Source organism: Hypanus sabinus, chromosome 5 (genome assembly GCF_030144855.1).
Source record: "Hypanus sabinus isolate sHypSab1 chromosome 5, sHypSab1.hap1, whole genome shotgun sequence".
Lineage (NCBI taxonomy): Eukaryota > Metazoa > Chordata > Chondrichthyes > Myliobatiformes > Dasyatidae > Hypanus > Hypanus sabinus.
Window position 1 is genome coordinate 14,757,052 of NC_082710.1, and position 26,315 is coordinate 14,783,366.

The 26,315-nt window shown below is 41.1% G+C and overlaps 1 protein-coding gene across 1 annotated transcript in view; it reads right to left on the reverse strand.

Moving 5' to 3' along the window:
• Nucleotides 1–26,315, reverse strand: part of pcsk1 (proprotein convertase subtilisin/kexin type 1) — a 62,119-nt gene that overhangs the window by 2,752 nt on the left and 33,052 nt on the right. The window contains exons 7-13 of the mRNA XM_059969060.1: nucleotides 17,204–17,376; nucleotides 15,703–15,915; nucleotides 14,530–14,630; nucleotides 9,787–10,020; nucleotides 5,783–5,940; nucleotides 2,906–3,039; nucleotides 743–901 (exon numbers count right to left, since the gene is read on the reverse strand). Of these exons, the coding sequence (XP_059825043.1) occupies nucleotides 743–901; nucleotides 2,906–3,039; nucleotides 5,783–5,940; nucleotides 9,787–10,020; nucleotides 14,530–14,630; nucleotides 15,703–15,915; nucleotides 17,204–17,376 (1,172 nt within the window). The remainder of the gene's footprint in view (nucleotides 1–742; nucleotides 902–2,905; nucleotides 3,040–5,782; nucleotides 5,941–9,786; nucleotides 10,021–14,529; nucleotides 14,631–15,702; nucleotides 15,916–17,203; nucleotides 17,377–26,315) is intronic.

Here is a 26,315-nt window from a genome sequence, read left to right on the forward strand (position 1 = left end):
GTAACTAAGCGTACGTTCAGTGGTCAACAAAAGATACGATGCCCAGAACAAAGCACAAATACATAACTTATTCCTTTCGCTTTCATAAATACATAACTTATTCCCTCCACTTGTTTTCCACTTGACAAGGTACCATGCTAAAAATAATTAACTCACCACACACAATGCAGTGCAGATAGAGAGCAGATGAATGTCTCCTTCAAAGGGGCTAAACTTTGCTATGAATGGCAGAATCAGATTTATTGTCACTGACTTAGATGATGTGAAATTTGTTGTTTTGTGGCAGCTGTACAGTGCAAAGGAATAAAAACTACAATAAATTGCAAAAAAATAAGTAAATAATGCAAAAAAGGGAATAATGAGGTTGTGTTCATGGGCCATTCTGCAATCTGATGGAGTAGGCACAGAAGCCAGGTGGGGTGTCTTCAGGCTCTGTAATATTTGGAATGGTAAGTGAACTCCTTGCAACTAATTATGATAATGTAAACATCCAGTGACCTTTTCCATACATTGAAACTTATTACTCTAGAACAAGGACATTTTACCCATTGCCCATGCTAGGCCTTTGAAAGAATCGGCCAGCTGACACCAATCCTCCCAACGTGTTCACCATAACAATTCGACACACAACACTAGTACAACTTTGAAACGTCAAACTTCTGTGCCAAAACTCTCCTTATTTAGCCACACCAACTGCTTCATTAAAGGTCTGAGAACATCCTCAGTAAGAGGTCTTATTTACCACAATTCGCTCTTCTGTCTCCACACCTCTCCGATCATTCTGCACAGCGTTGTATGGAGTATACACCCTGGATCTCTTCATATGTTCAGGTCTGGTAGAGGTGCCATGTAAAATTAGCTTCCAATTGACGATTTCCCCTTTGTTTTCTAATCTACCTGACTTTGAGTATAAAATAAGAGAAAATATTTGTAAATGTTACAGACGAATATTTGTACCCGTGAGACATACTCTGCTGGCAAATTGTTCAATAGATTAAGTTAAAAGGCTTGTTTGTCACAATATGTGGCCTATCAGCTCAAGCCCATATGGACATCCAATGGTGGGTCCTGGGTGGTGGAGTGGAGATGCGTCTCTACCTGAGGAGATGTAAGACACCCTTCCATCTGCTAGCCTGTAGGTCACCCTTGGGCAAGGCATAGCATCTACTTAGCACCCCCCCCCCCCCCCACCTTCCATGACCATGATTGTTCTTGGCAAATTTTTCTACAGAAGTGTTTCGCCATTGCCTTCTTCTGGGCAGTGTGTTTACATGATGGTGACCCCAGCCATTATCAATACTCTTCAGAGATTGTTTGCCTGGCATCAGTGGTGGCATAGCCAGAACTTGTGATAGGCACCAGCTGCTCATAGACCATCCACCACCTGATCTTATAGCTCCCTGATCAGGGGTGTGGTGGTGGGGGTGAGGTGCTACACCTTGCTCAAGGGTAACCCGCAGGCTAGTGGAGGAAAGGAGCACCATACATCCCCTTTCGTACAGATATATCTCCACCCTGCCACCCAAGGGGTAATAGTATTAATCTTTAAATAACATAAACATAAGAGATTGCAGATGCAGGAAATCCAGAGCAACAAATACAAAATGTTGGAGGAACTCAGCACATCAGACAGCATCAATGGAAAGGTACAAACAATCAATGTTTTGGGCCAAGATCCTTTACCCCACAGGTGTTGCCTGACCTGCTGAGTTCTTCAGTGTTTTGTATGTGTTACTCTTTGAATAACATCTGCATTTGGTTAGCCCAAATTATGACATGTACTATGACATAACCTATGAAGTACATACAGGAAAATTAATATTCAACACAGGAAATAAAAATTGTAAATACCCTTCTAAGTTCCTGAAATAAACTTCCACAGGGCAAAGTAGTTGTAGAATCATGAAAATGACTCCTTTGGTATTATTATTGAGCGTGATTTATTTCTAACTTTTTGATAATATATTCACAGATGTATGCACCATTCCTTTGTAATAATGTTGATAGTCAGTACAGAATCAATGGGCTTTTGTCTGTATCGCCCATCACAAGACCATCATTGCAGGGTATTAGAAAGTAATTTTCAGGCAAATTTCTGATCCAACTTTCATTTAACGCACTAATATGTCAAAGATCTAAGCTCTCCTCTCACTGCTGCCTTGTTTAAGGTACAGGAGCCTCAGGACTCACACCACCAGGTTCAGGAACAGTTATTACCCCTCAACAATTAGGCTTTTTACTCAGCTTCACATGCCCCATTATTGAATTGTTCCCAAAGCCTATGGGCTCACTTTTAAGGACTCATCCTCCCATGTTCTCCATATTTATTGCTTATTGATCTATCATTGTTTGGCGGGCGGTGCAGTGGCATCAGCACTGGATTCCAAGACCAATGGTCCTGGGTTTGAATCCAGCAGACTTCTTGCACGCTTTCCATCCGTGTTGGGCTGAGCATTGAGCTAGCAACTCGGCCTCATAAAAAAAACAGGAAAGGGCAAAAAATGCCACCCAATGCGCCACGAGGCGTGAAAAGGAACAAGAAAGAAGTGGCAATTTATTATTGTTGTTTCTCTTGTTGCATTTGCACAGTTTGTTTCCTTCTTCACTTGGGTTGAACACACAAGTTGGACGGCCTTTCTTTGATTCTGTCATGTTATTATTCCATAGGTTTGTTGAGTATGCCCACAAGTAAATGAATCTCAGAGTTGTTGTGGTGACGTATCTGTACTTTGATTATAACTATCGTTTGTTAATCATTTTATGAAAATAACATAATACTAACAAGATGATGCATCATGTATGGTCTTCTTTTTAATATCACTCGATCTCCATTCCCTTTGAGCTCACTAAACAATTAACACAATAGATTGAGAGGTTCATGATGGAAGTGAATAGCCGTACATACCATGTCAGTGATGGTGAGAAGCCACGTGCCTCTTGGATCCTCTCCCCAAGTGTGCACTGACATAAAGGCCCAGCTTTTAAAACCATTAGGCGAGGAGTCCCTCTCACGTTCAGCCAACAGAACAGTGTTGGTTCCTGAATTCAACAAAAAGAACAAGACAGCATTACAGAGGCTCTGTTCTAAGATTAACAGGAAGCAAAATGGAAGAAAAGCACAAGGAAGATAAAATCTCATATATTCATTGGACATTTTGCCTCATGAATAAGATGAACTGGGCAGCCATAGAAAAGTACAGCACAGAAACAGGCCATTCAGCCCATCTATTCCATGATGAACTATTTAAACTGCCTGCTCCCATTAACCTGCACCGGAACCATAGCCCTCCACACCCCTACTACCCATGTACCTAACCAAACTTCTCTTAAATGTTGTAACTGAGCTCGCATTGACCACTTGTGCAGGCAGCTCATTCCACAAGCTCACAACCCTCTGAGTCCCCTCACGTTCCCTCCCTTAAACTTTTCACCTTTCACCCTTAACCTATGACTTCTAGTTGTAGTCCCACCCAACTTCAGCTTGTGTTTACCCTTATCTATAGCCTTAATAATTTTGTATGCCTCTATCAACTCTATCCTCAGTTTTCTACATTCCAAGGAATGAAGTCCGAACCTATCCAATCTTTCCTTGTAACTCAGGTTCTCCAGACCCAGCAACATCCTTGCACTCTTTCAACCTCACTTACATCTCTCCTGTAGGTAGGTGACCTTTCCTACAGGTAGTGTTTAGTGTAACACTCAGAGCTCCAGCAATCACTGATTGGGGTCTGTAAGGAGTTTGTACTTTCTCCCCGTGATCGCGTGCGTTCCCTCCGGGTGCACTGGTTCCCTCCTACATTCCTGACATCCAGGTTATGGGGAGTAAGTTGTGGGTATGCTTTGATGGCACCGGGAGCATGGGGACACTTGCAGGCTGCAATCATCACTGATTCGATTTGATGCAAAGGGCACTTTCACTGTATGTGTCGATGTGCATGTGACAAATAAAGCTAATCTAATCTAAACTAAAAAGAGAAAGGGAATGTGACTTCCAGTTCACACAATGGCAAACCTCGCCAATGTGTTTTTAAAGTGTATGGTCACGAGCCCTGCAGGTCTCTATGGCAAGTCACAGGGTGCCAGGCCTCCAGATTTTTCGAGCACCTGTGTTTTCAAGTTGTTGTCTTAACTAGAGTTGTTAAGCACTTGTGCTTTCTGCTTAATCTCATCGTTACTTGTGACTGGCATGGATTTTCAGCACTCTGTCACTATTTAAAGCGGACTCTTGATTGGCGCCCGTTGTGGGTCCTCGCATGTGTATCAGGAATGATTGGTCTCGCGCTGTCACTCGGTCAAGCCGCTGAAGTTCAGTTGGAGTTCCGATGAATAAACTCTTGTTCCTGTCTCCGTGAGGGAGTTTGTCATTCGGTTCAGTCATCTGGCAGCTCTCACCGTGACATGTATGTATTCCACATTTTTTCATAATGGCACAGAAGGGGACCATTCGTGCCCTTGTCCTAATGCCAGCACTCAGAGCTATCCACTTCCTCACATTTATCTCCTTGTAATCTATTCACTTATATATTAACACCTCTTCTAGTGTCTTCCACCATCCACCTTCCCCAGGAGTAATAGGTGTGAGCCCGCAACCTTAACTATCTGTGTTGCCACTTTCACTGAGACCAATTAATGCTCTTTTCAGATATCCCACCACAACCACACAACTTGTTTTGATCTTAGTTTTAGTAACAGTTAGGTCTTTATTCTTTGGAGCATAGAAGGTTGAGGGGGGACTTGATAGAGGTATTTAAAATTATGAGGGGGATAGATAGAGTTGTGTCGATAGGCTTTTTCCATTGAGAGTAAGGGAGATTCAAACAAGAGGATATGAGTTGTGAGTTAAGGGGCAAAAGTTTAGGGGTAACACGAGGGGGAACTTCTTTACTCAGAGAATGGTAGCTGTGTGGAATGAGCTTCCAGTTGAAGTGGTGGAGGCAGGTTTGATTTTGTCATTTAAAGTAAAATTGGATAGGTATATGGACAGGAAAGGAATGGAGGGTTATGGGCTGAGTGCAGGTCGGTGGGACGAGGTGAGATTAAGCATTCGACATGGAATAGATGGGCCGAGATGGCCTGTTTCTGTGCTGTAATTGTTATATGGTTATATGGTTAACATGTAGAGTGAATCGGATCAGAACCAGGTTTATTATCATTGACATATAAGACCTCAAGACATAGTAGGAGCGGCGTTAGGTCATTCAGCCCATTAAGTCTGCTCTGCCATTTAACGGCCAATTTATTATCCCTCTCAACCCTATTTTCCCGTCTTCTGCCCATAATCTTTGATACCCTTATTAATCAAGAACCTATCAACCTCTGCTTTAAATATGCCAAATGGCTTGGCCTCCACCGTCACCTGTAGCAATGAATTCCACAGATTCACCACACGCTGGCTTAAGCAATTTCTCCTCTTTTCTCTTATGAAATATCATGATAGTTGTTGTTTAGCAGCAGGAGTACAGGGGAATACATAAAAATACTATAAGCTACAGTAAGAAATATATATATTTTAAATTAAATTAAACAAGTCGAGCAAAAAGAGAGCAAAAAATAGCGAGGCGGTATTTATGGATTCATTGTCCATTCAGAAGTCTCATGGTGGAGGAGAAGAAGCTCTTCCTAAAACGTTGAGTATGGTTTGTCAGCTTCTTGTACTCCCTCGATAGCAGCAATGAGAGAAAGGCACGTCCTCGGTGATGAGGTCCCTAGTGATGGATGATGCCTTTTTGAGGTATCACCTCGATGCTGGATTGAGCTGGCCAAGTCCTCAGGGCTGACGTACCTGCTGGAGATGTAAGTGTGATGTGAAGGTCTCCTCTCCGGGTGTACTCAATGGTCCCCTCCAGCTGTACGTGCTCCAAAGCTTTAATGTGATCATCCTGACCTTCGCAAGCTTTTGTAGGGATTTCCACTGTAATTTCTCCACCAGCTCTCAAAGGCCTGTGGAAATGTATTAAATAACTGAGATAAGACAATGATCCACATGTTTGATCTGTGATTCCCACTTGCCATGCCATTTCTTTACTCTGAAACATTTTCCAAATCTGAGGCACGGATACAATTTTCGATGTGAAGTAAGCGAACAGAGATGTAATCATGGCAGCTTGTAACAAAACTGTCCCTCTCCTTTGTTTATATCTGTGACCAATCTTCTGAGCCACTGAATCAATAGCACCAGTTTCGAAGAGCAGGTAGGTTGTTGAAAGATTGTCCACTTATTAATTAAATATTTATGAGCATATATTACTACATGTTTTGACCTTCAACTGAGGAGTTCTGTTTATTTATTTAGAGATGCAGTGTTGAACAGACCCTTCTGACCCAGCAAGCTGGACTGCCCAACAGCCCACCTATTTAACCCTAGGCTAATCATAGGACAACTTACAATGACCAATTAGCCTACTAACTGGTACGTCTTTGGACCATGGGAGGAATCCCCCACGGTTCACAGGGACAATGTACAGACAGCATCAGAAATCACCTCCGAACTCCAGAAGGCCCAAGCTGTAAAAACTTTGTACTGACCATTGCAAATGTCAAGCAAATGACATTGTTAAATAATGGAATGACAATAAAAATTGATTTATTTGGCACATTGTGCTAAAATTGTTATTTCACACAGTTGGATTGTTGACGTTTTTTGTGCCATTTCCCCAAATTTGGCCAATTTGTCTAAGGTAAGTCAAAGTTATGCAATCTTTTAATACTCATAATAAAATGCATCCCAGGGTAATATATGATGTACATATACATAATTTGATAATAAATTCACTTTGAATTTTGATCTTTTGTCCTAGTTTAATTATCAGAGGACTATAGATCATCAGTTTTTGCAAACTGCCCATTTTCCAAAAATAAATGAATTGCCAAATGGGCTTATGTTAATTCTGCATAATAACAGACTCTGGAGGAGACACTGAAAATCAAATTCAAGAACACTAGTAAATATTCTGTATACCTTTCAAGATAATTTTAGACATGTACAGCATTGTGCAAACGATGTCAACCGGACCAGATGGCGTACCCCTCGTGGTACTGAAAGGGTGGCTGAAGAGATTGTGGAGGCATTAGAACTGGTCTTTCAAAGGTCACTAGATTCTGGAATGGTTCTGGAAGACTGGAAAATTGCAAATGTCACTCCACTGTTCATGAAGGGAGAGAGGCAGAAGAAGGGAAATTATAAGTCAGCTAGTCTGACATCAGTAGTTGGGAAGATGTTGAGAGGGAAAATGGATCGGCCATGATAAAATGGTAGAGAAACCTCGATGGGACAAGTGGCCTAATTCTACTCCTATATCCTATGGTGTTATGGTCGTAGGCACATATATATAGCTAGGCTGCCTAAGGCTTCTGCACAGTATTGTAGTAATTTTATGTATTGCACTGTACTGCTGCTGCAATAAAAAACTAATTTCATGACATGTGAGTAATGATAAGCCTGATTCTGATATGCATCCCTATTGTGGATGGAGAGTGGGAAGGGGTCAAGGAAAGGGATATCATGGTTGGAAAATGGGGGAAGGGAATGGGGAGGGAGTGGGAAGCACCAGAGAGACATTCTGTAATGATCAACAAACCAATTGTTTGGAATCAAATGATCTTGCCTGGTGTCTCAGGGCTGGGTGTGTCTGCACCCATGTCACCCCCTCCCCTGACACGCCTTCTCTACCATCTGCCCCACACCCCTCCCAAGACGCTCCACCCTTGCATTTCCCAACATCCTTTGCTCCACCCAGATTTACAAACTCGCTCACTGATCCACGTTGACAAATACAGTACTGTGTAAAATTCTTTGACACCCTCACATCCCCCATTAAACCTATCCCCTCTCACCTTCAAAGCAAGCCCTCTGATAAGTAACAATGACCACCTTCTCAAGGACAGTTAGAGAAGGTCAATAAATATCTTGAGTGATAAACACATTCAAAAATGGATTAATAAAGATAGGCAAATGCGAATTCTGTGATGATAATTAAATAAACTGCAAAAAAAAGTTGAAACAAATGGAATGATTCTCTAATGTTATCAGATGGGAAACAAAAGCAACAATGATAATGATCCCAAATTGTTGAACTCAGAGTTGAGCCTGAAACTGTGTAAACTCACTTGGAGGAAGCAAATGTAACAAAATGTAGATCTTCAGTGTAAGACCATTGGACATAGGAGCAGAATTAGGCCATCTGACCCATCAGGTCTGCTCTGCCATGTTATCTCAACCCCATTCTCTTGTCTACTGTCTCCTTACTACCCTGTAACCTTAGATGCATTTACCAATTGTTACGAAGGATGAACAGTTCTGATGGGCAGAAGGCTGCAAGGTTGCCCATGTCCCCCTCCCCTGGGAGAATTACAAACCGTTATTGTTGCCAGGCTGTTAATGAGAGAGAAAGAGATGGAACAAAACATACTGGGACTGGAACATTTGCTTCAGACAAGGGTGAGATAACACCGGGTGAGAGAGACCATATTATGACTCCTGTAAAACTCATGACTCCGGAGAGGGCTGTTTACTTGGTACTATTCTGTTCATTAAAATTCCTCAGTGGACAGCCGGAGTGGGCTGGTTTGATGGGCTAAGCCATTCAAAACTGATTGACACCTGAGACCCCGTGAGTAGGAATAAAAGTGAGGTCTGGGGAGACACCCCTCAGACGCACCAAGAGACACGCTAGTGAGCACAGCTTAAGTGTTGGAACCCACGAGAAAAGTGTGGGGCATCGGAGACCGAATGAAGGATTGGTCAATTTTAACCCACAGTGTTTATTGCGAGGCCGGTGGGGTCTTGTGTGTGTGTCCACCCTTGCCTGGGTGACGAGTCCACCATAGAACAGCCATCTAGCTAAAGGACAGTGGGGTCATACCTGAATGGCCACAACACATCGACGGATCAGGATCGTAAAGGAAGGTTTGATGGGCTGTCACTATTTGCTCTCTCTCTCTCTCTCTCTCCAACAATTACAACAAAACCACCAACAACTACCTCAGCCTGTATGAACTGAACTGAACTTTATACTCACACATGACAATTCATTATCCCCAGACATCGATAGAGCTCGTTTATTATTGATTATTATTATACCCACACTTTTAGGTTTAGTATTGCTAACGTGTATTATCTGTATATTGGCATTGTTGATATTGATTTGTATATTTTTACTAATAAACACTGTTTTGAAAATAGTACCAGACTCCAACGGACACTTCTATCTTTGCTGGTAGGACATCCAGTTTCGGGGTACTTAACACAATCAAGAACCTATCAATCTCCGCATTAAATGTACTCAATGACTTGGTTTCTGTAGCAATGAATTCCACAGATCCATCACTATCTGGCTAAAGAATGCCCACTCAGGTAGAAACTACTGATTAAAAAATATTTGGCCTTTGGTCATTCCATCTTCTTTCAATTTCTCTGAACACTTGATGTATATATTGCATATATATAATCCAACATCCCCATTACTGAGATGATTGAAGACTGAAATTAAGTATTATTTTTGATAAAATAAAGAGTTAAAGATTAACTTTAAAACTTAAGTTATCACATGTGCATCGAAACATTGAAACATACAGTGAAATGCTTCTTTGGAATGAGGGAGGAAAGTGGAGCATCTGGTGGAAACCCATGTGGTCATGGGGAGAATGTAGAAACCCCTTACAGACAGCACCAGGAATCGAACCTATTGGCTATTACCGACACTGTAAAGCAATTGTGTTAACCGCTAAGCTACTATGCCGCCGACAATAATTGTTTAAGTGAAGTGAAAGGAAAACATATTCACTGACCTGGATTCAAAAGTATTATCTTTGACAATGCACTGCTTCTTCTCTGGAATGCCCTTCCACGTTTTAGGGTCTGCCATGTCGACCAAGGCCTTGGCATTGAGCAAGCCAAACCCAAACCTGCTGTTCACCATTAAACCAGCTCCGTTCTTCTTCCAGCCCAAGTTGTTGGCCAACGGATCATATTCGGACGTCCAGACAATTAAATGCTGCAATTCCCTCCAAGTGAGATTTGGACTGTTGTAAAAAACATTAATATGAATAATTTAAATATGTTATGGTCATGAAATAACCATTGTTATACCCTATCACTTAATTTTTATATAGCATTACTACTAATCTGGATGGTCCTTCCAGTCAAAATCCCTCATAATCTTCCTTCTCAGTCCACATAAAACTGTGAACCTGACCCTATTTAAACCCAAAATAACAGCAGAAAACACTCAGCAGGCCAGGCAGCATCTGTGGAAAGAGAAATAGTAATACTGTTTCAGGTCAAAGACCCTTTATTAGACTTCCAACATTTGCAGTTTCTTGTTTGATTTTCACTGACGCATATTATTATGGAATTTATTAACAGTTCTACTGCACTAATTTTCAGAACACAAGATTATTGATCGCGGCAGCCAGGATATTTATACTTGAGTAATTAAGTAAATCTGGAAATAAACATCTAACATCAATAATGGTAATCATGTAATTAAAATCCATCTAGTTCATGAATGTCCTCAGGGAAAGAACTCTTCTATCCTTTCAGGGTTTGGTCTACTTATGACTCTAATTCAATGAATGTCAACTATTACCTGTTCTCCAATACAGCCCTGAGGATTGTCTAGTTCAAAGCCATAATGATAGGCAGTTAATGATGGCTCGTCAACATAAGAGATTTCACAGTTGCTGGAAATCCAGAGTAACACATACACATCATGCTGGAGGAACTCAGCAGGTCAGGCAGCATCTATGGAAACAAATAAGCAGTCGATGTTTTGGGCTGAGACCCTTTATCAGGACTGGGTGGATTCCTGATGAAGTGTCCTGGCCCGAAGTGTTGACCTGCTGAGTTCCTTCAGCATTTTGTATGCGTTACACTAATTGATGGCTCAACCTACATCAATACTTGAAATAAAATGCACTCAGATTTTCAGTGTCCTATAAACTACAGTTTGTGTCCTGAACTCTAGCACATTTATCTTGATCTTTTATATTTTAAAGTGCACAAAGATGCCCCATTACTTGCATAATATTTAAATTAGTTTATTCAAGTTTATTGTTAAATGTAAAGGTACATGTAAGCTCAAAGTTCAAAGTACGTATATGTCGCCATGTACTACCCAGAGATTCATTTTCTTACAGGAATTTACAGTAACCCCCCCCCCCCCAAGAGGACCACAACCTTATTGTGGCTTGGAGACTTGTGTACCTTAATGACCCAGAGAGCTAAGTTAGCTAGAGCCAGCGCTTTTCACTTTGGCTCTTGGTAGGGTCACCCAAGCCAAATAGGTCAAAGTGGATAGGCTAGAATAAGAGTGGTCCAGGTTTGGGGTTCAGCTCAGGGCTAACAACCCTGACTGGTAAAACAAAATTGTATGAAGCAGCAATGAAGAATCCTTCCACATCAGAGTGCGACGGTATTCTGGAGTCTCCACCAGGGACGAGCGCGACTGACAGTAGTGAAAACCGAGACGAAGCTACTATATGGCAAAGGAAGCCCTGGACTGGAGGACCCCAGGAATGGAGGACCTTCATTGCTGCCCTAAATGCCAGCGGCGTGACAGGCAGTAAGTAAGTATTCTTTAAAATCCAGGGATTTTGTAGATTTAAAAATAATACAAATTATGTATAAAGTAAACAATGGACCGCTACCACAAAGTATCCAAGGGTGGCTTAAAATGAGAGAAAGTCAACATGATTTGAGAGGAACGTGTATATTTCAAAAAAAAAGGATAAGAACAAATGTAAAAAATAATCGTATTTCAGTCAGAGGGATGAATCTATGGAACAGTTGCAGTGAGAATTTAAAAACATGCTCCATACCTAACAAGTTAAAAAAATTATTTAATGAACAAATATAAAATATATGATTTTAAATGAATAGGAGTAATGTAAATAAATGATATTTGGAATTGGATTTTGTGTTAAAAGACATGAAATTTTTTGTTTTCGATGTGATGATTGACGCCAAACATGTTGTTGTATAAGTAAATGGGGTAGGTGTAATAAGCTGTAGCTTCAGCCTACACCCTGTTTTAAAGAATATCTATGTTTTTTTTGTTGTAATTTTGTCCTATGAAATCATCGTTATGAAATCATTGTTGTAAATAATGCTTTTTTGTTATGTTTGTACTGACCAAAATAAATTAATTTAATTCATTCATATTTCAGAACAAAAAACACAATTGAATCAATGAAAAATTACACACAAAGACGACAACTAATGTGCAAAGGAAGATAAACTGCGCAAGCAGCAAAATAAATAGATAAATAAATAGATAGATAGATAGATAGATAAATAAATAATGCCGAGGACCAGAGATTAGAGTAATTGAGTGAGTCCATAGGTTGTAGATTAAGTTCAGTGCTGAGGTGAGTGAAGTTATCCATGGGTCAGCTGCAATGACAAATTGACAGCAGGCTGACAGGCACATAACAAACAGAATTCATGAAATTCTGATGCTTATCTACTGAAATGGTTGGGGGCCGGGACAGTTTCTAGTAGGGAAAAAAAAATATAAATATTTCAATGGATTGCCTTCTGTCACACATCATCTTCCACCTATTGGCAGGCAGACTTCAAATCACTGCACTTGGAAAGATGATTGTGTGTTAACTGTTTTAAATCCAGATGAAATAGAAAGCATGAAGTTAGTTATGGGAAGGTGAGGAATCTGTAAAAGCTGAAATTTGAAATAGACATAGAAAAAATTGGAAATATTCAGCAAGTCAGACACCATTAGTGCAGAGAGAGCACACAAATATTTGAAGTTTTGAAGTTTTGAATTTTGTTTTAAAATATAAGACCTATAGCAGCAGTTTAGTCCATTTGGCCCATCAAGTCTGCTCTACCATTTGTCCATGGCTGAATTATTTCTATTAGATGTACTATAAAACATCAATATTGGTGGGATAGTCACATGCTATTAATATTTTATCCATGTACCTGGAAGGCTGGGAGCCTTTCAACTAGCAATATCACACACAGCTGATATTCTGGTGAATTGTATATACTTTGCTGATGTACCATCTATTTCATTCCTTGTCCAACCATTCAATATACATCTTGTCTTCAACAATATAAAATATGCCGCTATAACTTCCATTCCACAATATCACGAAAACATAGGAGCAGAATTAGTCCATTCAGCCCATTGAGTCTGTTCTGCCACTGCATCGTGGCTGATTTACTTCCTCCCCCCACCCCAAGCCTGTTCTCCTGCCTTCTCCCTGTAACTCTTCACGTTCTTACTAATAATAAGAACTATCAACCTCTGCTTTAAATATACTCAATGACTTGGCCACGCTATCTGTGGCAATGAATTCCATAGGTTCTTCATGGTTCGACGAAAGAAATTCCTCCTAATCTCTGTTATAAGGGAACATCCTTCTATTCATTTGACAGTGCGATTACAGTATTTCATTATTTCCCTTGCTTTCCTATGATTATCATACTCTTTTCTACATTTTCCAGGAAATATCTGACACTTATTCTGAGGTACTTACAGCTACCAAGATATAACTGAAGCCACACCATTTGGTGACAATACTTAACAAGGTCAAAAAATTTAATTCCTTAAAACATGTTAAAACTTGACCACTTTGTCAATAACGTGGGCTTTCTAATTGTTCTCAAACTCTATTATTAAATTGAATATCTTTTATTTTGATTAATTATGTTACAAATCATTAACTTTGATTTTTTTGGAAATGATCCTTCTTGCAACAGCATCAGTATTTGTTGAGATCACTAAGTTCCTGTATACAGATTTGTATTCTACAACTGAGTCATATCTGCCAAAGTCATTGTAATTTGCAAAGTTTTTTCCATCAGCACCCTTTCAACACTTTGAACGATTTTTCTCATATGGTTGGATGAGGATAGTATCTACACTGAGCTCATGCTTTGTTTAAAACTGCCTTTCCATCGGGCAACAGTTCAATTGAAAACACAAGAGATTCTGCAAATACTGGAAATCCAGAGTAACACACACAGAATGCAGATGGAAATCAGCAAGTCGGGCAGCAGCTGTGGAGAGGAATAAACAGTCAATTATTTGGCCTGAGACCATTCATCATGACTGGAAGGGAAGTGGAAAGAAGCCAGAATATAGCTCACTCTGTTGCCCCTCCTCCTTCTCTTTCCCTCATGGTCCACTGTCCTCTCCTATCAGATTCCTCCTTCTTCAGCCCTTTACCTGTTCCACCTATCACCCCTCAGCTTCTCACTTCATTATCCCCCACCCCCACTTACCCACCATCCCCTCACCTGTCTTCTCCTATCACCCATCAGTTAGTACTCCTTGCCTTCCCCTAGCTGCTTATTCTGGCATCTTCCCCCTTCCTTTCCAGACCCGATAAAGTGTCCTCAGCCCAAAATGTCGACTGTTTATTCCTTTCCACAGCCTGGTCTGCTGAGTTCCTCCACCATTTTGTGTGTGTGTGTGTTAGCTCAGTCTCAACGTACTTATTGTGACTTTCAAGATAATCAAGTTTCCCACTTCAAAGGTATTATTTTCCTGAGTACTGACGTACTTCTGTTCCAGAGCAAGGGCGATGATCCCAGCGGCCAATGGAGCGGAAGCTGAGGTGCCAGTGTGAGTCTCAGTGCAGTCATTGTGAAGATCGGCACTTGTCTGAAACACATTGGAAAGAAGCACATTTGCCATGGTTGCAGATTTGAACCATGCTGAATGCTTAAAGAAATTTATATGATAAAGCAGATTAAATATATACAACCCTCAGTTTGTGAAATACATACTATATTTTTCAAAAGTGTATCATTACTAGTTCTTAAAAGCATCTAGTTATTAACATGTTGAAAAGGGACTGAGGTTTGAATCTGCTGTCATGAGGGAAGACATTTAATATGGTTAATACAAGGGGGAGTAATTTTAAGGTGCTTGTGGGAAAGTACGTGGGGAATGTCAGAGATAAATTCTATACTCAATGAGTGCTGGGTGTGTGAATGCACTGCCAGGGTGGTGGTAGAGGGCAAATACATTGGGGCCTTTTAAGAATCTCTGTGATAGGCACATGGATGGTAGAATAATGGATGGAAGGTTTAGATTAATCTTAGAGTAGGTTAAAAGGTTGACACAACATCACAGGCCGAAGGGCCTGATCTATGCTGTAATGTTTCATGTTCGATGTGGTTATCTGTAACAATGAGGGTTCATATTGGTTCTTCATTAACACCAATATACATGAAATTGACTAATTATGGTGGAAACCTTGGCATAATTGTGTTCTCTAACATATTTTCAATATCATCAGCTGAAAAGATGTTAATCTCCAAATCTACAATAATTAGAAACAAAATCTATTCTCCCAAGTCCTTCTTCTGTACATTAATATCTTAAACATCTCCCATTGCAGGTTGGGTCTCAATGATCCCCACTGTAGAACATCAATATTGCCCTGACACTGCTCCAGTTGAGGTCTCCCTGAAGTTTAATTAGATCCATCATTTCCTGTATACTTATGATAAGATCTACAGTTTTTTCTTATGAATTCTGAAAAGTTCTATCACTTTATAATGTAGAGATCCTTACAAACTCCAAATCAGTAATAGAGAGCTAAAAATATAAAATTTTCATTAGTAATAACATAACTATTCCTACATGAAAAGATAGATTTTGCATTAATAATAACATTACTATTTCTATATCACAAAAAAACAAGTTGTCAGCTGAGTGAGATACGTACAATTCTTTGATCGGTGTAGTCTCCACTGCTGTAGGCTGTAGCCAGCGTCGAGGAACACTTTTCTGCATACCATGGAGACAGCCCTTGTTGTGAAGCACTGCTTATGGACACTGTGTAGATACTGTCTGTATATCCATCGCAGTCACAGTTATCACCTTGACGACCTCCATTCCCGGAAGCCCAGACAAAAACAGACCCTTTTCCTCCTCTACCCTGGAAAAGCATAATTTAAAGTCAATTTTATCATTAATATATCGCAGAACCATAACAATTATTTAATCTAATCCATGAAGTCTGTGTTGACACCTTACATGTCAATGAATCAATCTTTACTTATACCTTCCTCACATCAGAATATTTATCCGCTATTCCAGTATTTGTCAATGGAGAACAAGTTGGTAAATCTGGCGGAAGAAAAGGATGTTGGTAAGGGTGGAGCACAGTGAGAGGGATGAGGAACAGGCGAGAGAGAAGGATTGCCGGGGAGGAGCAGACACACCCAACCCCGAAACACCAGGCTAGGTTCTTTATTTCCAAACAAATGGTTGATTGATCAGTACAGAATGTCCCTGATTCTTCCCTTCTCCCTCTACCCCACCTTCTCCTCTTCCTAACCATGATTCCCCTCTCTCTGTCCCCTTCCCACTCTCAGTCCACAATAGGGACCATATCATGCGTCCTGATGAAGGGTCTTGGTCCAAAATGTTGACTATTTATTCTTTTTCATAGATGCTGCCTGGCCTGCTGAGTTCCTCCAGCATTTTGTGGGTGTTGCTGTGATTTCCAGCGTCTGCAGATTTTCTCTTGTTGCTGACCCAAATCAAAATTAGGTTTATCATCATCACTCACACGTCATGAAATTTGTTTTATTTTTGTGGCAGCAGTACAATGCAATACATAAAATTACTACAGTACTGTGCAAAAGTCTTAGGCACCCGAGCTATCTATCTAAATATATATATATATATATATATATATATATGTACAAAAGACTTTGCACAGTACTGAATATTCACAAAAACACTCTGGCACAACTTCCCCTTTGTTCCTTATTCAACATTCCTCTGCTTGTAAACAATTCTACACATCTTCATCAAAACTTCAAATTGATAACCCATCATTATCAAGTTTGCACGCACTATTAAAACTTGTTATAATAGAGTATTAAATCTCTTCATAACCTGGACTGCTTCATTTGAGAAGCCTCATATTTCCTCGTAACCTCTTGATACTGCTGTCATATCTTCCCCAGTTGGGAATTCCCCTTCATGTCTGTACTTCCTCGTTAATAATCTGATTATTTGAGCTCTTAAAATATCTAGTAAGTAATGTGTTTAAACCTGCTGCTTTAATAAAGGTAACATCATCTGAGGAGGATTGAATCTACACGGTTTACTGTCTGATATTTAATAATTATTCTTATTCACATTCCAGAGTAAAGACTACCAGAAATTTTAAAATCTAGAAGGACAAACTTTTAAATCTCCAATGATGTTCTCACCTTCTGAATGCCATATTCAAATGCTTTTTGTGCAAGCCGTCCAGGACCTTCCACAGTCTTCCCGTCATCATTTGGCCCCCAGCTTGCACTATAAATGTCCACGTGCTGTGGGTTGAATCCAATGGAAGTAGCTTCAATTGCGTCTGTTACTATGCCATCCAGCATCCTGATACCTAGAGGAAAATCCAGATGTCTGAATAAACTAGCTGGTGGCATTGGTCTGAGATTTCACTTCAATCAGATTATGTTTGTAAATGTGTTAAAATTGTCTGAACAGAGAACAGAGGATAATATTTGGCTAAAATAATTTCACGGTATAGTATTGTGCCAAAGTCTTATTCTTATGCACTTAGGGTACCTAAGACCTTCTCTCTGCATGGTATCTGTCAACGCGGAGCAGAGAGCGAGTTTGTAAATCTGGCAGGAGCAAAGAATGTTGGGAATGACGAGGGTAGAGCACCGCAGGAGGGGTTGGGACAGGTGACAGAGAAGAAGAGCCGGGGTGGGGGGAGCGAGTGCAGCTGTTTCCAAACAATTGGTTTATTGATCATTACAGAATGACCCTCTGGTGCTTTCCACTCCCTCCCCTCTCCATTCCCCTTTTCCCAAACATGTTCCCCTTCTCCTTGCCCCCTTCCTACTCTCAGTCCATAATAGAGACCCATATCAGATCAGTCGTCATCACCCATAGGTAAGGAAATGGTTTTTTCTTTTGTGGCAGCAATACAGTGCAAAACATAAAATTGCTAAGTACCATGCGGAAGTGTTACATACCCTAGCTATACAGATGTGTCTAAGACACTTGCACGGTACTGCTTACCAATCTGTTTCAATCTAATTAACCAGCTATGAGCAATAAAGAACATTGTACCTTCAACATATTGTAATAATTGGGTGATAATTATACACTTGTGGTTATAGTTCCATAAATAACAAACTCCTGTCCTCTGTCACATGCTGTTTGGTATTTTCCCTCAAAGAAAATGAGTCCCTCCGGACCCCATCATTATACTAAATTAAAATCAAAAGCCAGGGAACAGGTAACTGATCTTTCATTCAGGGAGCAGTAGAGGGACTAGGCAAGGGTAGAGGTGGAAGAGGTTATGCAAAGCTTCAAGCAGAAAGCCCTCGTCTATTAAATTATAAATACCTAACAATTTTATAAATATTTTATTCCAAATCTGTACCTTTACCTCTAACATTTTTATATAACTCTTTATTCTCTCTCATTGTTGAATGTTATTTTTTATTACATGTCGTGCCGTGACCAACCATATAACCATATAACAATTACAGCACGGAAACAGGCCATCTCGGCCCTTCTAGTCCGTGCCGACGCTTACTCTCACCTAGTCCCACTGGTCTGCACTCAGCCCATAACCTTCCATTCCTTTCCTGTCCATATACCTATCCAATTTTACTTTAAATGACAATACTGAACCTGCCTCTACCAGTTCTACTGGAAGCTCGTTCCACACAGCTACCACTCTCTGAGTAAAGAAATTCCCCTTCGTGTTACCCTTAAACTTTTGCCCCCTAACTCTCAAATCATGTCCTCTTGTTTGAATCTCCCCTACTCTCAATGGAAAAAGCCTATCCACGTCAACTCTATCTAACCCCTCATTATTTTAAATACCTCTAACAAGTCCCCCTTCAACCTTCTATGCTCCAAAGAATAAAGACCTAACTTGTTCAGCCTTTCCCCGTAACTTAGGTGCTGAAACCCAGGTAACATTCTAGTAAATCTTCTCTGTATTCTCTCTATTTTGTTGATATCTTTCCTATAATTTGGTGACCAGAACTGTACACAATACTCCTACTTCGGCCTTACCAATGCCTTGTACAATTTTAACATTACACCTAATTTTAACATTAACCTACCTAAGTAAATTTCTAATACAGGCAAATATTCAAGTTCAAGTTGAATTGACATTCAACCATTTGTGAATACGGTGCAGCCAAATGAAACAGTGTTTCTCTTGGGCCAAAGTGCAAAGCACAGTCCAGCAGTCACACACAGTGCAAGACACATATAAAACAGCAGGCACTTATAAGATACCAGTAAAATACCATCATACAAAAATAACAGTCCAAGGCCCTGAGTCCATGAATGCTGCTGCAGTCAAACACAATATAGCTTGTCTTCTGCCAAACAAACTCTAGGGGGCAACACCAAATCTAGCTTGGACACCACGCCACATTGCCCGTGGCACTGCCCATACTCTCCCCTGGGCGGCTGTAAATAGACGATACCACAGCTTGAGGCCTAGTCCTTCCGAAACCCTGCAGCTCCCCTGCTGTCCGCCAATGTATCAGTGAGTCGGACTTGCAGCATTCCACATTGACAATGGCCAACAAGGCCTTGCAATCAAAAGAAAAGTGACGAGGACAATCACTCACTACTAGACTGCAAATAAATGTTGATCCGTGGTGCTACTGTAAAAAATAACTACCTGCGCCTGTTTACCAGGGTATAGCATAAATTCAAGTTGTTGTTAGTAATAAATTTTTCCTCTTCACTAAATAAATACAGACAACACATTTGAAATAATTAGCTGGTTTATTTATCTCCGTGAACTGTTGGGACTGTTAGAACAGCACATATGGGTCCTACAGGTAAAATCCTCACAGACTTCCCTACGTTTTGCACCACTGAATTACTGATTAGTCTGAAGTGATATATTTGAAATCCTTCTTAGCATTGTTTAGTAGGAACAACTGTTAATCCACAAAGTGACATTTCATGTATGTATCAGTTTTCTATACTAATTACAATGTCTGTTATGAATCATTGCTATACCAATAGCAGTATATTGAAACACTGGACTCTATACTTGTAAGACCATAAGTCCAGAATTAGGCCATTCATCCCCTTGAGCCTGTTCTGCCTTTCCATCATGGCTGGTTTATTATCCCTCTCAACCACATTCTCCTGCCTTCTTCGCATACCCTTTGACATCTTTACTAATCAAGAACCTATCAACCTCCACTTTAAATACACCCAATGACTTGGCCTCCACAGCAGCCTATGGCAATGAGCTCATAGATTCTCCAGTCTCTGGTTAAAGAAATTTCTCCTCAGCTCTGTCCTAAAGGCACGTCCTTCTGTTCCGAGGTTGTGCCCTCTGGTCCTAGACTCCCCCACTATAGGAAACACCCTCTCCACGTCCACAGTTGAGGTCATTATCTCAACTGTTAACATAACAAATAAAGATTGCATGTTTTGTCACAATGAGCATCTGCCTTTCCTCACTGTGTTAAAACATGGAAAATTAAATGTTACAGGTTGCCACAGCAGCACGGATATCAAACTCTGCATGACAGTTGTAGATAATAAGCTGGAAAAGAGAGAAAGTACACACTTCTCAGTCTACAAGAGCCCGTGGTTTTGCTTTGTGTTGCAGATTATTAAATAACAGATAATTTTCTTCTTAGGAAGATGAAATGTGTGTAATTAGTGTGTAATTTGACATATGCTCTGGATTTAATTATATCAGCCCTTTCTAGTATGATGAAACCAATTTCCATTTTCACTACTGTATAACAATCAACCTCATTAGACCTATCTAAATGTCATTCCACTGGAAATACTATGCAAAAGTCTTGGGCATATATATAGCTCGGGTGCCTAAATCTTTTGCACAGTACTGTAATAACTTCACTGTATTCCTACAATGAAAAAAAAACAGATTTCATGACATATGTCAGTGATGATAAACCTGATTCTGATATGAGTCTCTATTGTGGACTGAGAGTGGGAAGGGGGCAGGGAGAGGGGAATCATGGTTGGGAAAAGGGGAAGGGAGAGGGGAGGGAGCGGGAAGCACCAGAGAGTCATTCTGTGATGATCAATAAACCAATTGTTTGGAATCAAATTGCCCTGCCTGGTGTCTCAGGGCCGGGCGTGCCTGCACCCACGCCATCCCCCTCCATCCTTGGCACTCCTTCTCTGCCACCTGTCCCACACCCCTCTTGCAGTGCTCCATTGTTGCCATCCTCAACATCCTTTGCCCCCACCTGATTTACAAACTCACTCTCCACTCCACAATGACAAACACAATACTGTGCAAAAGCCTTCAGCACTCTAGCTACATACATGTCCTAAAGACTTCTGCACAGCATTTTTCCAATAATATAAAGTTAGAATTACATATTTGTGTGGAAAATAATTTATCAATAGTTTTGTGATGAAATTGAAGTCTGCCAAATGAAATGTAGAAAATATAATGTTGACGTAATGATGCAGTTTGTGGACCTGGTGCCCACAGCTCCAGTGGCCTGGGTTCAATGTTGACCTCTGCTGCTTAGTGCGTGGAATAGGTATGATCTTCCCATGACAACATGTGCCACATCCAGGTCTCAGGTTTCCTCCCAAACCAAAAGAAATTGCTGGTTGATGCTTACACTCAGTGGCCACTCTGTTAGGTACCTCCTGTACATATTAACGTGGCCACTGAGTGTACATTCATGGTCTTCTGCCGCTGTAGCCCTTCCACTTCAAGGTTCGATGTGTTGTACATTCAGAGATGCTCTTCTGCACAGCACTGTTGCAACATTTATTTATCTGAGTTGCTGGCGCCTTCCTGCCAATTTGAACTAGACTGGCCACTATTCTCTGACCCCTCCCATTAACAAGGCATGTTCGCCTGCAGAACTGCCACTCACCGGATGCTTTTTGTTTTTCACACTGATCTCAGTAAACTCAGGAGACCGTTGTGTGTGAAAATCCCAGGAGATCAGCAGTTTCTGAGATGTTCAAACCACCCCGTCTGGCACCAACAATCTTTGCACTGTCAAAGTCACTTAGATCACAACTCGTTCCACTTTCTGATGTTTGTTCTGAACAACAAATGAACCTCTTGACCATGTCTGTGCACTTTTATACATTGAATTGCTGTCACATGATTGGCTTCTTCGATATTTGTATTAACATTATTAGGTGTACTTAATAAAGTGGAAACTGGGTGCAGTTATTTAAGTAAATTAAACTTAGTATGCAGGTGAATTTTGGAATCAGGAAGAAGCTGATGGGAATGTAAGGGAATAAAATGGGATGAGTGTAGATGGGTGTAATTGGGCATGAGATGTTCAGTATCGAGCTGGTGGGCTGATGAGGCTGATTACAAGCTGAGAGTGAAGATAAAGATTAGCTTCATTTGTCACATGTATATTGAAAATTTGCAACATACAGTGAAACGTGTCGTTTCTATCAATGACCAACACAGTCCGAGCATTCCAGGGGCAGCCTGGGAGCGTTGCTGTGCTCTGGCGCTAACGACGTAGCTTGCCACAGCTCACTAACACATATGCCTTTGGACTGTGGGAGGAACCCAGAGCACCCAGAGGAAACACACGCGGAAGCAGGGAGAATGTACAAATTCCTTACAGACAGCGATGGAGATCAAACCTCAATTGATGACAGCGGGTGCTGTAAAGCAATTGCACTACCCGCTAAGCTACCAAACTGTACAACAGTTTAACTAGTAAAGTGCAGGATTAGAACATTTATGTTCTTTATCATTGACATGGACCCAGAGGGATTCCAGTATTGGTACTCATATATTATTGTCACATGTACTGAGATACAGTGAAAACTTTTACTTGCATACAGATCAGATCATTAAGTTAGTACAAGGGTAAACAATGAGAATTCAGAACAAAGCTACAGAGAAATGGAAACCACAATGGTCAGTAATGACCCTCCTCGCTCCCTGGTCACTCTTCCTCTCTTTATATTCTTCGCTCAATCCCAGCTACCTATTCCTCACTTTTGCCCCTTTCTTTTTGTTGACTTGAGCCTTAATATTCTTCATCAGCATTTGGTTCCCTAATCCCAACGGTGGTCACATAACCAGGACTTGTGATCTGCACCGGCTGTTCATACGGCCATCCACCACCCGCTCCCATGGCTTCACGTGACCCTGGTTGGGGGGCTAAGCAGGTGCTACACCTTGCCCAAGGGTGACCTGCAGGTTAGCAGAGGGATGGAGCACCATCCACCTCCTCTGGTGGAGATGCATTCCACCCCCCTCCCCCACTGCCACCCCAACTGCAAATAGCCTCTCCCAATTAACCATTGCAAGTTCCTGTCTTTTGCCATCAAAATTAGTCTTCCACCACTTTCGTCAAAGTGGATGTCTGGCCTGTTGCGGCCGGTCTTTCATTCATTCTATTCGGTTTTCTGTATTTACTGTGAATGCCCGCAAAAAATTAATCTCTAATACGCTGATGTATACAGTACTGTGCAGAGTTTTTAGGCACATGTAAAAAAATTCTGTAAAGCGACGTTGCTTTCCAAAATGATGAAAAGTTTCTAAATATCAAAAAAAATTACTATAAAGAGGAGTAAACAGTGAAAAAAAAACTAAATCAAATGAATAATTGGCATAAGCTCCAAAAGTGCCTTTAAAACTACATCAATTCTCTCAGTACACTGTTGTGCGGTTTTATAAGAAAATCGACTGGTAAGTTGTTCCAAGCATCTTGGAGAACTTGTCTCAGTTTTTCCGCAGTTTTTGGCTGTCTTGCCTGCTTCTGTTTCTCCAGGTAATCCCAGACAGCCTCGATGCTATCGCCTAAGACTTTTGCACATGCTCTGATTCCTTCCCACATTGTAAAAGAAAATATACTGGTTAATGATATTACTTTGTGGGCACACTACGTTGCCACTGGAAACTTGTCAGAATGTGTTGGGCGCTGATGCAAACAATGCATCTCACTGTGTGTTTCAATGTACATGTGACAATTAAAGCTAATCTTCAACAGAAAAGAATCACAATTCAGCAATTGGCTGGAGCCAGAGCAATGTTGGCTTACAAATATTAACCCACCTTGGAGGGATGCCTTGACTATTTTAAGACATGATTAGGCATATATCATCTGAAAGGCAACCATTCCATGTACAGAGCTTTTCAAATGAAGCTTAGCAGCAAGAAAAGTAATTCAGAGTGATGTTATTCTCTTCCTTGCCCTTGTTTGGAAGTACTTAGAGAGATGGTAGACTTGATATCTGCGTTAAATGGAGCATTTAATGGGATTTCGGCATTCAAATGAGACTTTCAAAAAGACAATAAGAAATGCACATAGGCAGTGCTCCCAGATTATGAGCTGTTTTCACTCTTTCCACTGCTGTCTGGATAAATTGAACAGGTGCTATGACTCCCCATATTAAATCATCCATGTAAATCAATTTGATCCTTATCCGGGGTGAGTGTTTCCCTTTTATATCTCCATCTGTTATATGACAGGACCAGCTCCTGTTTGTTCTTTAATGATTCCAGTAACATGTAATTGCTAACTACATCTGGACTGGTAATGACATTGCAAAGGGAGGGCAAAGTTTAAAAAAAATCTTGCAAAATAACAGCTGAATATTATTAATATATTGGAATGATTAATGCAATGATATATTTACAATGTCTCAGAAGAGGCTACTTGGCCCATTGGTCTCATGCCAGCGCCCATCAGAGCCATCTCTTGCTTATTTCCCTATAGCTTTGCTGTTTGTTTTCTTTTTGCACAAAACTTTAATAATTTTATGTATTTCACTGAACCACAGCCGCAAAAAAACCCCCAGATTTTGTGACATATACAAGTGATGAAAAATCTGATTCTGATATGGGTCTCTGTTGTGAGCTGAGAGTGGGAAGGGGTCAGAGGGAAGGGAATCATGGATTGGACAGCAGCGCAGAAGCTGTAGAGATGTTTCTGCACAGGTCCAGAGAGGAGCTTTAAAAAGCAGCCGCTCTTCAGCGGGGGTCTTTGATTCGACAGTGGCACAGATGCAATAGGGGCATTCCTGTGCAGGCTCAATGCAGAGCTTGAAAAGACCAGTCTCCATAAAAGAAAAGTACCATCTAGCAGAGCGGTCGTCGTGAGAGTGGTTTGAGTCAGAGTGCTAAGGCTTTGGCTCAACAGACTTCGGCAAAAACAGGTGGAGGCAAAGTAAGAAGGTAGGTTTATTTCTTATTTGTTTTTCTTATTTAACTCTTGAAAGAATAGGGAGAATACTTGCAGGACCAGTGCTCTGTTCTGGGTGTCAGATATGGGATTTCCAGGAAACTTCTAGCCTCCCCACTGACCACGTTTGCAGTGGGTGAATCGAGCTGTAGCTCCTTGGAAGCTGTGTTAGGGAACTGGAGCTGCGGCTTGATGACTTTCAGCTTATTAGGGAAAGAGAGGAGGTGATAAACAGAAGCTACAGGGAGGTAGTTGCCCCAAGGCTACAGGAGACAGAGAAATGGGTGACTGTCAAGAGAGGGAAGGGAAAACGCCAGATAATGGAAAGCACTCTTGGTCCAACCCCCTGAACAATAAGTACTCCATTTTGAGTACTGTTGGGGGGGGGGGGGTCAACGTACCTGGGGGAAGCAACAGCAGCTGTGCCTCTGCCATTGAGTCTGGCCCTGTGGCTCAGAAGGTTAGGGAACTGAAGAGGATGGTAGCAGTAATAGGGAATATTTATAGTTAGCAAGACAGATAGGTGATTCTGTGATGTGAAAAAGAAACACGGATGGTAGTTTGCCTCCTGGGTGCCAGGGTGCCAGGTGTTTCTGAATGTGTCCACAATATCCTGGAAAAGGAGGGTGAGCAGTCAGAAGTCATGGTACATATTGGTACCAACGACATAGGTAGAAAAAGGGGGGAGATCCAGAAAGCAGAATACAGGGAGTTTGGAAGGAAGTTGAGAAGCAGGACCTCAAGGGTAGTGATCTCGGGATTGCCGCCTCAGCCACATGACAGTCAGGCGAGGAATAGAATGAGGTGGCAGCTAAAAATGTGACTGAAGATTTGTAACAGGGGGCGGGGATTCAAACTTCTGGATCATTGGGACCTCTTCTGGGCCAGGTGTGAGCTGTCCAAAAGGGGCAGGGTGCACTTGGATCTGAGGGGGACCAATATTCTTGCGGGCAGGTTTAATAGAGCCACAGGGAGTGGTTTAATCTAATATGGCAGGGGGATGACAACCTGCATAATGGAGCTGAGGAGGAGCCAGCAGGTTTACAAGTAGAAGATGTAGTATGTAATATGAATGTAAGGAAGGACAGGCCAGTAATTGGGTACAACTGCAGACAGAGCAAAGAGTTAAGTTGTACCACAGAGGCAAAATTCA